At 39.8% G+C, this 13,537-nt stretch overlaps 2 protein-coding genes across 29 annotated transcripts in view; one reads left to right on the top strand and one right to left on the bottom strand.

The window, feature by feature from the left end:
- The window catches only part of GDAP1L1 (ganglioside induced differentiation associated protein 1 like 1), a 47,641-nt gene extending 47,456 nt beyond the window's left edge, over positions 1–185 (bottom strand). For 16 of the 28 annotated variants that reach the window (XM_040638344.1, XM_040638347.1, XM_040638355.1 and 13 more), the window contains exon 1: positions 29–167. The gene's annotated coding sequence lies outside the window, so the exon portion shown is untranslated. Of the gene's footprint in view, positions 1–28 lie in introns of all 28 variants that reach the window. The other 12 variants (XR_005836947.1, XR_005836949.1, XR_005836946.1 and 9 more) reach the window with 7 other exon arrangements.
- A 65-nt stretch (positions 186–250) lies between these two features.
- OSER1 (oxidative stress responsive serine rich 1) lies at positions 251–11,667 on the top strand. The gene is made up of 4 exons (XM_040638367.1): positions 251–407; positions 4,183–4,299; positions 7,220–7,333; positions 10,840–11,667. The coding sequence occupies exons 2-4, from the start codon at positions 4,223–4,225 to the stop codon at positions 11,525–11,527; spliced, it is 879 nt and encodes a 292-aa protein (XP_040494301.1). The 5' UTR covers positions 251–407; positions 4,183–4,222; the 3' UTR covers positions 11,528–11,667.
- Positions 11,668–13,537: the final 1,870 nt, after the last annotated feature.

Genomic DNA, 13,537 nt, shown 5'->3' with positions numbered 1-13,537 from the left:
CTGGGAAGAACAGCGCCTACTCACTCACCTGACAGAGAGGAAGCGGGCACGCCCCAAACGCCGGTCCCGAGCAAACCCACGGAGAACCGAGGACTAAGCGAGGAGAATAACAGGAAATTACGTAGACGCACGTGCTTCCTAGAGGGGCGGGTACAGGGCTTTTGAGAGGCAAGGCCCGTGCCCCGCGCCTGCGCAGCCACCGCCTGCCGCGCTGCCGAGTCACTGGGGTGGGAGGAGCATGAGCAGGGGGCGGGGCGCGTGGCTGAGTGACGCAGGCGCAGTGCGACTCCGGAGGCGCGGGCTGGCCCCTCCGCGGGTTTGGATCCGGGTCAGTCAGGCGCCGCGATCGGGGACAGACGATCTGAACTGACGGGACTGGATTCCCGGAGCGCCCCAGCTGCGAGGAGGTGAGTGCGTGGACGTGACGGGGAGGGGCCCCGGCATCCCGTTTCGGCCTGCCGGTCCGGCCTGGCCTTGGGTGGCTTCCCCTGGGCCCGCCCGCTTCTCGTCGCGTCGCCCCCCGGCGCTGACTGCCTGGGCCGGGCCGGGCCTGGGCCTCTCCGCGCCCCCTCGGCCGCCGCGGCTTGGGTCGGCCCAAGCTCCGCTCTCTCTCCCCTTCCCGCGCCCCTGCGGTCCCCGCCGCGTCCCGCCCCTCCGCCCGCTCCCGCCCGGCTGTAGCTTCCCCTTTTCGCCTTCCTTGGTCGCCCTTTGCCCCTTCCCGCCCTTTCCCGCTTGTTTCTGAGCCCCAGCCTCGTTGGCTGCCTCTTCGGTTCCGCTCCCGCCTTCTTCTGCATCCCTTGCGCCTCGGCGCAACTCCAGCCTCTCGTTCTGGCCGGGGGAGCATCCAGCAGAGGCAACTTTCCAGCTGGAGACCCGGGCGGACAGAGCTGGGGCCTTAGCTCTCCACCACCCGAGTACCGCCCCCCGCTCCGATTCTGACCTTTCCCCCTGATCGTATTTAATCGCGACCCATCCAGAGTCGGGGGCGTGGGGGGGGGGACAGAAATAACACCGTACTTTTGCTCTACATCGAGAGTGTAGGGGGTGAGAGAGTGTTTAGAGAGAGATGTGAATGTGTTTTGGACTGTGGGCAGATAGATTCAACCTAGACTTGTTTGTGTCTTAAGGGGGTTGCAGGACAGGGTTTTCTTTCCTGCACTCCGCGCTTCCTGGGAGGCTGGGAAAGTTTCTAAATCTTTAACATTGTGATGACACGCTTACGCGGGGATCCTTTATTTATCGATCTCAGGTCTTTTCAGGGTCCTGGAAATTTGGATCTAGGCTTGAGGTTAAAAGAGGTCATGGTTAAAACTACAAGATACAAATAAGAGTGTGACACATGCTATTCGTTGAAAGTCAGAGAAAACCAGGAATTTGCCCTTTTGATGGAGGAACTTAGGAGAATTTTACTTGTCATTTTTGAAAGGTTGGGAAAATCCGAGGCAGAGTTAAATTTGCCCCTTGTGATTTAACTTAAAACAATACAAAGTAACTTCTAATAGGCCTTTAAACTTTGATCTCTTTGGTAATTGTTCCATTTTCAGGAAGTCAGTGAAGTGAAAATGGCAAGAAATGTCTCCACAAATTTAATGTTAACGAAAAAGGGCAAACCAATTATATGTTTACCGGAGTTAGTTGTACAACTCTTGATTACAAACATGGTCTCATTTAGCTCTTAAGGTCATGTCTAAGACTCGCCTTTGCTCTGGGTTAATGTAACAGAGGGAAAGGGTGCATAATCAGAATATTGGAAGTCTGAAAATAGTTTAGACAGAACTTCATTCCTAATGTTTTAGTCTATAGCCAGTTTTTATTTTGGTCTATTTTGGTTTTCAAATAATAGATCTTTTGGTGTGTCAACAAGAATGTTAACTAAGTTTGTATAAATATCTAGAGGTCACCTGCAGTGCCATTAAGTTAGGACTGTATAATTAAAAATTACATATCTGGGTGCAAAGCTTCTTAGCACAGTGTTAGGGCAGGAATGAGATTCCAATTCTTACAGGAATAGGGTTCACAGTCCTGTGTCAGGTTTATCCTTCTATCCCTAATCCAGTCTAGTGCTAAAGCACATGGTAGGGATTCTGTAAATATTTGTGGATGGAATGAATTTCTGCCCATAGAATTAAGCAGTGTATATTTAGATGTGATGTGTACTGATTTCCAGAGAGTCCCAGAAAAGGGTTTGTGTGGGGTCCTCAGGGATGGGGAGACTCTTCAGATTGTTTAACTCTGTAAGGGCCAATAGTCTGAGCATTTGACTGACTGGTCATAAAGTAATTGAGGAAAACTATAAGCCAAACTTTAATTTAGTTCTACCAGCAGGAAGGATTTGTTTATAATCTCTGGTACCACTCTTAGGTACTGTGGAGCTTCAAAAATATTAGGATATGTGATCTTTGCTTGCCTCTCTCCCCAGATATATAGGACATTAATGTGTATCTGGGGGAGGATCCCCCTCTAAATCCAAAAGCATTAGAAACCAGCAAAATATGGAATTAATGTTTCCTCAAGTTCTTGTACTGGTTAAATAAACCAGCAAGAATATGTGGGGAGTGTGTTCAAATTTTTTGATTTAAGAAGTTGCAGTAAAAGCTAGCTGAATTCTTTGGAGACTATTTTCAGTGTTCACCAGAGTGATCTGCCTAAAATACCTTCTTCTACATGTAAGTAAATAAATAAATGAAATAAGCGAGTAGTGTTAATGCCTTGCTTCTTTATTCTGCCACTGGTACTATATGATTACATTATATCAAACATATTATGACACCCTGACCTTTGGAATATTAGAGGTCTCACAATAACCTCAAACTCACCCCTGAGAAATAAGCACATAAGGAATCAGAGAAGTTACAAGGGTCCACAGAGAGGCACTGCTCCTTCTGAGAGTGCCTGGGGGGCGGGGGGAAGGGGGGTTAGATGGGGTTAGCAAGTTAGAAATAAGGAAAAGGTAAAGATAATCGTTTGCTTCACAAATTCACCATTTTATATTTTTTGTCTTACCTTTTTTCTTTCTGATTCTCTATGATCATAGATACTGATTTATTTTTTGTTCAGATTTAATGTTAACTAATGTTAACTAATTAATTCCCTTAGTGGAAAAATAAGGAAACTAGATTTCAAAGGATTTATTAACAGACTTCTCTGCTTCTCTGTTGTACCTCTTATTGCTTTGATTGGCTCCTGTTCCCCTTTTCTTTAAGTATAAAAATCAAGGTGGAAGAATGGAGAACTTTAATTAATCAAACTGGTTGATTAAGTGGAGATCATTTAAAGATGCATCTACAGAAAAATAATTTATGTAATTTTTTACTTTCCACCTTTTTCTTTTGGCAAAGTTTGTTCCATTTATCTTTTCGAGTTGTATGCATAGTTCATTTATTTTCTATCTTGTATAATAATTAAAATAATTCAAAGCTAAAAAAATGAAGGTATCAAACTTACTGATAAGAGTGTGGAATAATCAGTAATCATTGAAACATATTTGTAATCCTGCTTTAACAATGGTAACATCTTGATATCTGAGTATGAATATTTATATGAATATGAATAGTGATACCTGGGTCAGGATTGCTTTAGAGAAATGCGATCATGTGTCACGAAGTTATACTTAACGGGAATTGTTGGGGTTGGACCACACAAATACTCAGTATCACTGTAAAGAATCAGAGTGTTGTAGGTTGAGCTTTTTCCTTTTATTTTTGGTGCAAAGGTCACTTTGTCTGTAGGTTTCTAGACCTGTCCAATTGGACGAATTTTTACCCCCATGTTAAAAAGTATACTTAAACACAGATTTCAGGTGATCTAGTTTCCAAAGCTCTGTAATAGGATATTGGCATCAAGTATTTGGACAGTTTAAATTCTATCATAATAATTGAGTAAGATAGAATTATTGAATCACTGTGTTGTACATCCGAAACTAATATAACATGTCAACTATACGTCAATAAAAAAATCTGTTATAATAAATACATGTTTCTGTATCATTTCATTTGTCTTTTCTTAAGAAATAAAACCTACCGTCCCCAACTGTCTACACTGAAAATTCCTTTTAGAAATAGAAATTTGCTTCCCCCCCCCCAACAAGTAGTAATAGTATCAGGAATATAGATTTTAACAAAAGGTATACTTTTGAACCTACCAGTTTTCACTTTGCTCATTTTATTTTTATTTTATTTTTAGTATTAACGGCAACATCCATACTAGTGTAAAAACTTTCACAATGAAATCTGAAGCCAAGGATGGAGAGGAGGAGAGTCTACAAACTGCTTTCAAGAAATTAAGAGTGGATGCATCAGGGTAATTAAATATGTAATATGTTATTTGGGAATTGTTTACTAGATTTAAGTAGCTTTTTCCACTGAAGAAGATCTTGTCTTCTAAAATTTCTCATTATTCATGAAAGATAAAAATGTTAACAGTGTGACATTCTACCAAATTTTGCACAGCATTATTTTACTTATAAAAGAAACTCTTAATGTTAAATTTTGAAAAGTAGCAGCTCATTCGTACTTCCAGGTTGGGTGTTTTGGTTTCCCTTAGTTTTGAGGAAAGTTGCCTACCTCGGTCTTTAATCAAAATTATCAAGCAGTGTCCCGTCAGGAATTTCCTCATACATCTCTAGGGAATCACAGTGTTTTTTCCCGAAAAGTGAATTGGCTCCACAGAAATCCACAGACATTCTCGATTTCATATGCTCTGATTGCTAAGTCTATCACTATGGAAACCTCTATTCATTAGGGTTCTGTCACTGAGATCAATAATCTTGGACCCTTTAGCCAAACTAATTAGAGCACCTGCAGACCAGCTGCTGTCTGAATGTTAATATTTCACCCTTTGCAAAATGTTCTGTGCAGGACTGTTTTCATCCCCATTCTTCACCCCAGGCCAGAAGAAATCTCAGATCTTTGACGGATACAGGAATATTTCTTTTCATGAATGGAAAATAAACCCTAGAAGCTTAGAGTAGAACACTTCACAACAAGTAATAATCACAGAGATTTATTACTCACTATGCCCTAGACACTGGCTTAAGTATCTGTACACATTATGTAATCCTCACTACCAATTTAAAAGATAGATATTATAGTTATTCCAGTTTACAGATGACCTACAGTTGAATTAAGTCACTTGCTAAAGGTCACATTGGTGAGAAGTGGTACAGTCAGAATTTGAACCCAATTTGCCTCCAGAAACTGTGCGCTTAACCATTCCTTTATATGATACCTTGAAGACAACATGAAGAGTTGCACACAGTACTTGGCACATAGTAAAAATTAGATAGTTGTTGTTAGGGCTGTTTGCTTACTGCTAGTACGTTTTTGTTTGTTTTGTTTGTTTGTTTGTTTGTTTGTTTGGCCTACCAGGTGATATACTAATGGGTTTGCACAAGAACTGTTAATGGTGCGCCCATTTGCTTCAGTGAGACTTCAGATAAGTATCTTTCTCCTCCCAGAGGCTTTTCTGATACGGTCATCTTGCCATTTAAATTGATCAGTAATTTTTAAGTCGTTTTGGGAAATAAAAACAAAGTAGAGAAATAGATAGTTCCAGATTATGGTCACATTTCTTAGTGATTTCTGGTATAGAAATAATTTTTTTAATCAGGAAAATGCTAGGAATGTGCATACACAGAAACAAACATATTCAAATAAATCCCTGAATGTATGAATTCATATGGGTAACTCTTCATACACAGATTTCTTTCATGGTGTTTTAAGAAGTTGGAACATAAAATTAAGCTATTTCAATGCCCCTAAAAATTACCTGGAACTTAAAAACAACAACAACAAAACCTTTGAAGATGCCATATCTGACCAATATCTATGGTCAGATATGGCATCTTTGTAGTATGTAATCTGCCTGAAGTAAAATTACAGAAAGGGAAGGAGCAGTGGAGAACATTTGAGAAAACCAAATAAAAGTGTAAGGGGTGAGTCATTACCATGACTAAGCAGAATAAGACTTGTGTAATGTATCATATGGTTCTGGTTGTTTCATATTGTTGCTGATTTACAAATGGGACATCTGAGGTACTGACTCATAACTAACCAGGCCTTGCCAGGAATTTAGCATGATCCTGTTCAACAGGTTTCGATTCCCAATGGTATTTGTCTTACCAGGATAAATCTCTATATATTTATTAGAAAACAACATAATCCTTTTTATCTGATTATAAAATAACACATGCTTATTATAGAAAAATTCACAGAAACAAAAAGGAAGTAAAAATCTCAGTTTACCATAACTGCTGTTAATAATCTAGACCATCTGTACTTAACACCATATAGTTTTTTGACATAGTTGAGATCATAATATATGTATAGTTGTTTATCTAATGCTGTTTTCTCTTAATGTTATGTTACAAGCATTCTCTTGTGTCATTCAAGTTCTTTGTAACTAAATTTTCAATAAATTCCTAATATTCCATTGAATAGATGTGTCATCATTTATATAATGTAGTATTTTCTATTGTCTTCTGGGCATTTAGGTTATTCCTATTACTTTTTATTTTAAATTAATTTCAGTGAGCATCCTTTTACTTAGTAGATTAATGTTTCTTTCTAAAGGATTGTTACTAATACCACAGCATGTATAGTAGGAGCCCAATGTATGTGTGTATATACGTGTATATTGAAAAGGTCTGGAAGGATTTATACCAAAATGTTAATGTTGTAAATCTCTGGGTTGTGAGATTATAGATGTTCTTTTTTTTTACTCAAATTTTTTCATCTTCTTTACTGGGAACCCATATTACTTCTGTAATTTTAAATTGTAAAGATTTAACTTCCAGTAATATTTCAAGTTTATTAGTTGTCAAAAATACACATTTTCAAGTTAGAGTGAGTCTCCTGAGGTTTTTGCTCCTCAACTTAGTTCTCATGGTTTTGATTTGCCCGCATAAAATAAGTGGTCAGTGTCATTAGGGTTCTCTGTGGACGTAAGGCCTTATCTGCCCCAGATAAACAACCTAAAAGTCTATTTATATCCTGCTGCTCGTCATACTTAAGAATTACTCTTTGGCTTCTGATTCTGCAACCATGGGCTTTTAAGGATCCCCTAAATTTGGTTTTGGAGGAAAATTTACCCTAAAAGATGAGCAATTTTTTGAGAAACCCAAACGACAGAGAAAGGTATTAATATAAGTTGTGTTGGTGAGAACAGTAAGTTCTCCTACTTTCAGTTTTCTGTAAGCAATAAACTTCGTTGTTTTCTTCAGGTCCATAGCATCACTATCTGTTGGAGAAGGCACAAATGCCAGAGCATCAGTCAGAACAGCAGCGGATGATACCAAACTGAAAACCTCGTGTGCATCTAAAGACAGTTGGCATGGGTAAGAGCTTCTTACTGCAGATGGGTTGTGTCCAATACTTTACAATACTACTGGACTTTCCTGAGTATCCTGAAAAGAGTATGTTAAGATACCAAACCCCAAGCCCAATGATTAGAGATGAGCCATTCTTCTCAATTGAGAATTTGCTGAGACTTGCCGTGTGGCTTGGTTTATAGTCAATTTTTATAAATGTCCTATGTGTTCTTTGGTTTCTTTTATGTCCATTAGTATATGTGCTGCCAAAGCGAGCACTCTTTTATGTCCATTAAATCAAACTTTTAAATGTATTATTTGAATATTTTTTTCCACAATTTTTTTTTTCAATCTATCAATAATTGAGAGATGTATGTTGAAATCTTCCCTATGGGAGTGAATTTGTCTGTTTTCCCCTTAAGTTCCATATTTTTATTTTGTGTATTTTGAAGCCATTTTGTTAGGTTTATAAAGTCCAGGTTCATACCAGTTTAGAATTTTTTCTTCTGAATTGAGATTTTTAATGATATAAGTGACATTCTTAATTCCTCGTAATGGCTAGTCTTAAAGTCTGTTTTTGCCAGAATTAATATAGTTAATCCAGTTATCTTTTGGTTGGTATTTGCCTATTGTATCATTTTTTATCTTTTATTTTCAAACATTATTTGTTTTAAAATTTTAGATGTGTTTCATAAATACATATGGCTTATTTTGTTTTATTCATTCTGATAATCTTTTTAAAACTGAGTTCAGTGCATTTACATTTATTTTGATTATTGATTGATATATTTAGACTTGTTTCTGCCATTTTACTTTATGCTATTTGTCCTGCCTCTTTGTGTTTGATTTTTGTTTGTTGTTTTACTCTTCCTGCCTTCCCTTTTCTTCTCCCCTCCTTTTAAAAAATTGTTTGAAATAGGTTTGTTTTCTTCCCCCCACCACTTTTCCTCCCACTGGCTTGGAAATTATATGCTGTGTTTCTGTTATTAGTTAGCCTTGAAATTCCACCATACGTGCTTATTAACAAAGACAAAAGTTATTACAGTGACCCTTGAACAACACGGAGGGTAGGGATGCTAACTTCTGTGCAGGTCAAAAATCCATATATAACTTTTGACTCCCCCAGACTTTACTACTAGTAGCCCACTGTTGACCAGAAGCCTTACAGATACCATAAACAGTCAATTAACACATATTTTGTGTGTTTTATGTATTATACAGTGTATTCTTACAATAAGATAGAAAAAAGAAAACTTTATTAAGAAAATTAGGAGGAAGAAAAAATACATTTGCAAGTACTATAGAAAATCCATGCATGTAAGCTTGCCCACCCAGTTCAGACCCTTCTTGTTTAAGCATCAGCAGTGTTTTAACCCTCCTTATAATCTTCTTATTCTGACCTCCTGACTTCTACGTGTAGTTGCCCAATATTTTAGTTTTTTCACTTCTTTTTAATCTGATAAACAGGTTTTATTACTTAAATAAACAGTGTTTGTTTATCTCATTTACAGTTTCTTTGCTCACCATTCTTGCATCTCAGACCTTCCATATAGGATGCTTGTCTTTCTTTCTTCCTAAAGGAATTTCTGAAGAAATTCCTTTAGCAAAGATCTGTTGTTAGTAAATAGGGCCTCTCGTAGAACTCCCCATAGAATGAATTTGAATGGCTCCCTCTCCGTGTATAGCATCATGTTCTATTGGTAAATATACTTCGCTTTATCTGAAAATGTCTTTGTTTCATCCTTGTTCCTGAAAGATACACCTGATTTGATATGCCTGAAGTCCTCGTTCTAGATATTTTCTCATAGCCCTGGAAGATATTCATTCTCTTCTGGCTTCATTATTGATGTTGAAAAGTCAACCTTCGATCTTACTGGTGTTCTTTTTGGGAATCTGTCTGGTCTCTGGCTGCCTTTAGTAAGATGTTCCAGTTTTGGAGAATCTGCAGTTTTGCTACAGTGGGTCTAGATGTGGATTGCTCTTTATTTGTCCTGTTTCAGGTGCTGCCTATATCTGTAGATCTCTTTCATCAATTCAGAAAATTTCTCAGCCCTTATCTCTTCAAAACTCACTTGTCCTCCATGCTCTATAGTCTTTCCTTGGGAAACTCGAGATTTCTTATTCTATCTGTGTTTTTTGAACTTCTCCTACATTTTTCCAAGTCTCTGTACTATGTTTTAGGTCAGGGGTAGGCAAACTTTTTTTGTAAAGGGCCAGATAATAAATATTTTAGGCTTTGGAGGCCAAGAGGTGAGATTCAAGGATGTTATGTAGGTATGTATATAAGCGAGAAAATTCCTACCCTGCCCCATTTGCCTAATGCCCACCATCCTGGCTGGTGGACACACTTTGTGTTGAGTTGCTTGTTTCAGGATGAAATGATTAGCTGGGTGGGATGGGGGGATGGGTGGCAGTACTAGAGTCAGTTTTACCCTGTGCCCCAGTGGTACCCAGATTCCAGCATGCCCTTCTTTCCTCCAGAGGGCCCCACACAAGCTGCACTCTTGAACTGAGATGCCACCTCTCAGGTGCTGGCAGTTGCTGACAGCAGAGCCCCAACATGTAGATGGCACCAGCATGGGACCTCGGCAGTGGTGTGACACATCTGCTGGCCAGGAAGGCAGGCGCAGGGAGTAGAGACCAGGGTGAAGGGGGATACCCAGCCTGGTCTCTGTGGCTCCCAGTGCTAGCCCACAGGAGTAGTGTCTGTGGGCTGTATGAAAACAGCCAGTTTTTTGACCCATAGACTACAGTTGGCTGAACCCTGTTACAACTAATTCCGATTTATCTTCCAGTTCAGTATTTCTTTCCTTAGCTCTATTCTGCTGCTTGGCCCAGCCATTTAATTTAATTTCAAATACAGGATTTCTTTTTATTTTTTAAAGTTCTTTTTGGTTCTGTTTTCAGTTTTGCTTGGCAGTTTTGAGTCTCTCTTTTTTTTTTTCCTTTGCTCAACTCTTTTATTTATTTAAATATTTTATTAAAAGTTATGTAGAGCATCTGGTAATTCCCAATGTCTGAAAACTTGAGGGAGTCTAAATTTATTTGTCAGTGATAGAAATGAATCCTAAATCTGCTGCTCTATGTGGTAATCATGACTGCATGACATAGTGGCCATTTGCATCATCAGCCTCACACAGTGGTATGGAAGCTGTTATGTTCAGAGCACAGTGCATAACAGTTGGGCTTTACAGCATCAAGTGGGTTGGGGAGGGGTGTTTTTCCAGCCCCAGTGGCTGAAGATTCTCAGGCCAAGGGTTTGGATAGGGAAGTGTTCTGCACCCAATGTTTGGCCCAAGAAATGCAATTAAAAACTACCCTTTACCTCTCCTGTGTCTATAGCTTGCTAATAAGGAGATGTTGAGGTTTTTGAGACACAGACTTAGGCAGCTTGAAAAGGGAGGTAGGCACATCTCTTTGGGGGAAACTTAGGACCTCATACTCGAGAGGAGGTAAATTTTCAGCTATCACAAAGAATCCGTTTAGGAGAGCTGCGTGTCCCATCATCTTTTTGTGCACTGTTTTCCTCTTAGGTCTACAAGGAAGTCTTCACGAGGAGCAGTGAGAACCCAGCGTCGTCGACGTTCTAAGTCTCCTGTCCTTCATCCTCCAAAGTTTATACATTGCAGTACAATAGCTTCTTCTTCCAGCAGCCAGCTCAAGCACAAAAGCCAGACTGACTCCCCTGATAGCAGCAGTGGGCTGGGCATTTCCACCCCTAAAGAGTTCAATGCAGGAGAATGCTCTACTTCTCTCGATACTAATCACACAGGGGCAGTCGTTGAGCCTTTGAGAACTGCGGTTCCCAGGCTCCCATCAGAGAGTAAGAAGGAAGACACCTCTGATTCTACCCAAGTCTCCCAAGCAAGTCTCAAGGCCAATGATCTCTCTGACTTTCAATCCGTTTCCAAGCTAAACCAGGGCAAGCCATGTGCATGCATAGGCAAGGAGTGCCAGTGTAAGAGATGGCATGATATGGAAGTGTATTCCTTTTCAGGCCTGCAGAGTGTCCCTCCCTTGGCCCCAGAACGAAGATCTATGCTTGAGGACTACTCTCAGTCGCTCCACACCAGAACTCTGTCTGGCTCCCCCCGCTCCTGTTCTGAGCAAGCTCGAGTCTATGTGGATGATGTGACCATTGAGGACCTGTCAGGCTACATGGAATATTACTTGTATATTCCCAAGAAAATGTCCCACATGGCAGAAATGATGTACACCTGATAGCAAGAAGCTAAGTAATATGCTTTAAACCAATGAAGGGTTGTCAGAGAGATTTAGTTAATGGCAGACCTTGCGGCCACGTTTTGTGAGAAGACGTCTCCTTCTGCTCACTGTGCTTGCAATAAAAACTTTTCTTGGCATCTCCGTTCATCTTCGTTCTTTAAACTTACTCTCTGCGTTCTTACATACGCACCAAGGTGAGCAGATCAAAGGAAAATCCCTCTTCTTTAGAAAAGTTTCTGGGAGATGAAGAAACCATAATCATTTGACTGTTAGCGATGGGTATATGGTAAAAGCCTTTGTAAAGCAGTTCATTTTTCAGATCTGTTTAAGATTTGTTGGCCAAGGAAAATGAAACGTTTTGTAACTGGACTGAACATTCGTCATACTGTAGTTGCCAGCCCAGAATCTTAGAAGTTATATGACTGATTTAAACCATCTCTGATTTAACACAAGTTTATTGTGTCTTTCAGGGTTCCTTAAGTTATTGTTAAGCCAGAGATCTAAGGTTTAGATTCAATGTGAATAAACTAGCTGGCCCGCCCTATATTGTTTGAGAGAATCATTAACCATCACCAAATAAACCCTGCTGGCACTTGGTACATGAAGGCATGTTACATGAAGTTTCTCAGGTAAGAAGCAGCTTGGAGCGGGCTGCTTCAGTTGGAAAGAGGGGGTGTAATATTTGAAACTAGCGTGCATCTTCTCCATCTATGGCATTTTAACATGTGGCATGTTTCAGTCAGTTGTAATGTAGATCTCATACCTCAGTTTCAAATGTTCTGGGTGGGTGTTCTCCGCACTGCCCTCCTACCCCAGCCAACCCCAAACAGAATTTTATACGTGCTATATCTTGTATTTCTGGTTGGCCATCCAAAAATTCCCTCCAGAGTTTGGTGGGAAAAAAAACCTCTCCCCTCAGTTTCAGCTGGAGGATGAATCCCTATCTTCTTCAGGTGGCTGCAAAGTGAATTTTACACATAACCATATAACATATTTTAATTCAGACCATCATCCTAAGCATTCCCATCAGATTCAGTGAAAATTCGTCCAGCCATTTTAACATCATGTTAACAAAGTTGGTTTAACTTTTATTTAGATTACAAAATAAGTTTTATCCTTTACTAAAACATCCCACTGACTGGAGCTGGTTCATGACACTGGGGTCTGGGCTTCACACCTACTGTGATTTGTACTTGGGAGAGTGGGAAGAGTATTCCCCAGAAAAGCCCTGGACATAAGTAGTGGGAGATCTCTGCTAGTTACTAGTTTAGTGTGGATTTAGTGACATCTGAAGGCTGTGGTTCGAGCAAGGGAGCGCGGTACCTTGCCATCACAGCACTGGAAGCAGCAGAGAGATTACTGAATAATGCTGACAGAAGGAATGCTATTGCATATTGCCTAAGCCAACAGTTGTGAAACCTTCTGGTCTCACGACTCATTTACAAATTAAGGGTGCCAAAGAGCTTGTGTTTTTGTGGGTTATACTTATTTACCATATTAGAAATTAAAACTAAGAAATTTTTAAAATGTGTATTACTTGATTTAAAAATAATGATTTTATTACATACTAACATTTTTAATTGAAACTTTAACAAAATTTTAGTGAAAAGAGTGGTGGTGTTTTACAGTTTTGTAAATTTCTTTAATGTTTGCCTTAATAGAAGACAACTAGGTCTCATCTGCTTCTGCACTCAACCTCTTGTGAACATTGTGTGTCATGTGACCTCCAGAAAATTCTGTACGCTTGTGGGAGAATGAGTATGAAAAAGGCAGTTAATATGTTAACATCATGAAAGTAGTTTTGATCTCACAGATCCCCTGAAAGAGTAGATCCCCAGACCACAGTTTAAGAACCACTAATTAGCCTATTAGAGTTTCTGCCATAAAGGCACCTACCTCATCTCCACAACCAGTGTCTTGCTTCACCTTTTGTACTGGCAAGAGTGGAGCAATTCTGGCTTAGTGCAGTACACGAATAAAGATGGTTCCTCAGTCTTTTAAGTCCTT

This window comes from Ursus maritimus, unplaced genomic scaffold (assembly GCF_017311325.1).
Source record: "Ursus maritimus isolate PB19 unplaced genomic scaffold, ASM1731132v1 scaffold_22, whole genome shotgun sequence".
Classification (NCBI taxonomy): Eukaryota; Metazoa; Chordata; class Mammalia; order Carnivora; family Ursidae; genus Ursus; species Ursus maritimus.
This window is presented reverse-complemented; position numbering and strand designations above follow the sequence as displayed.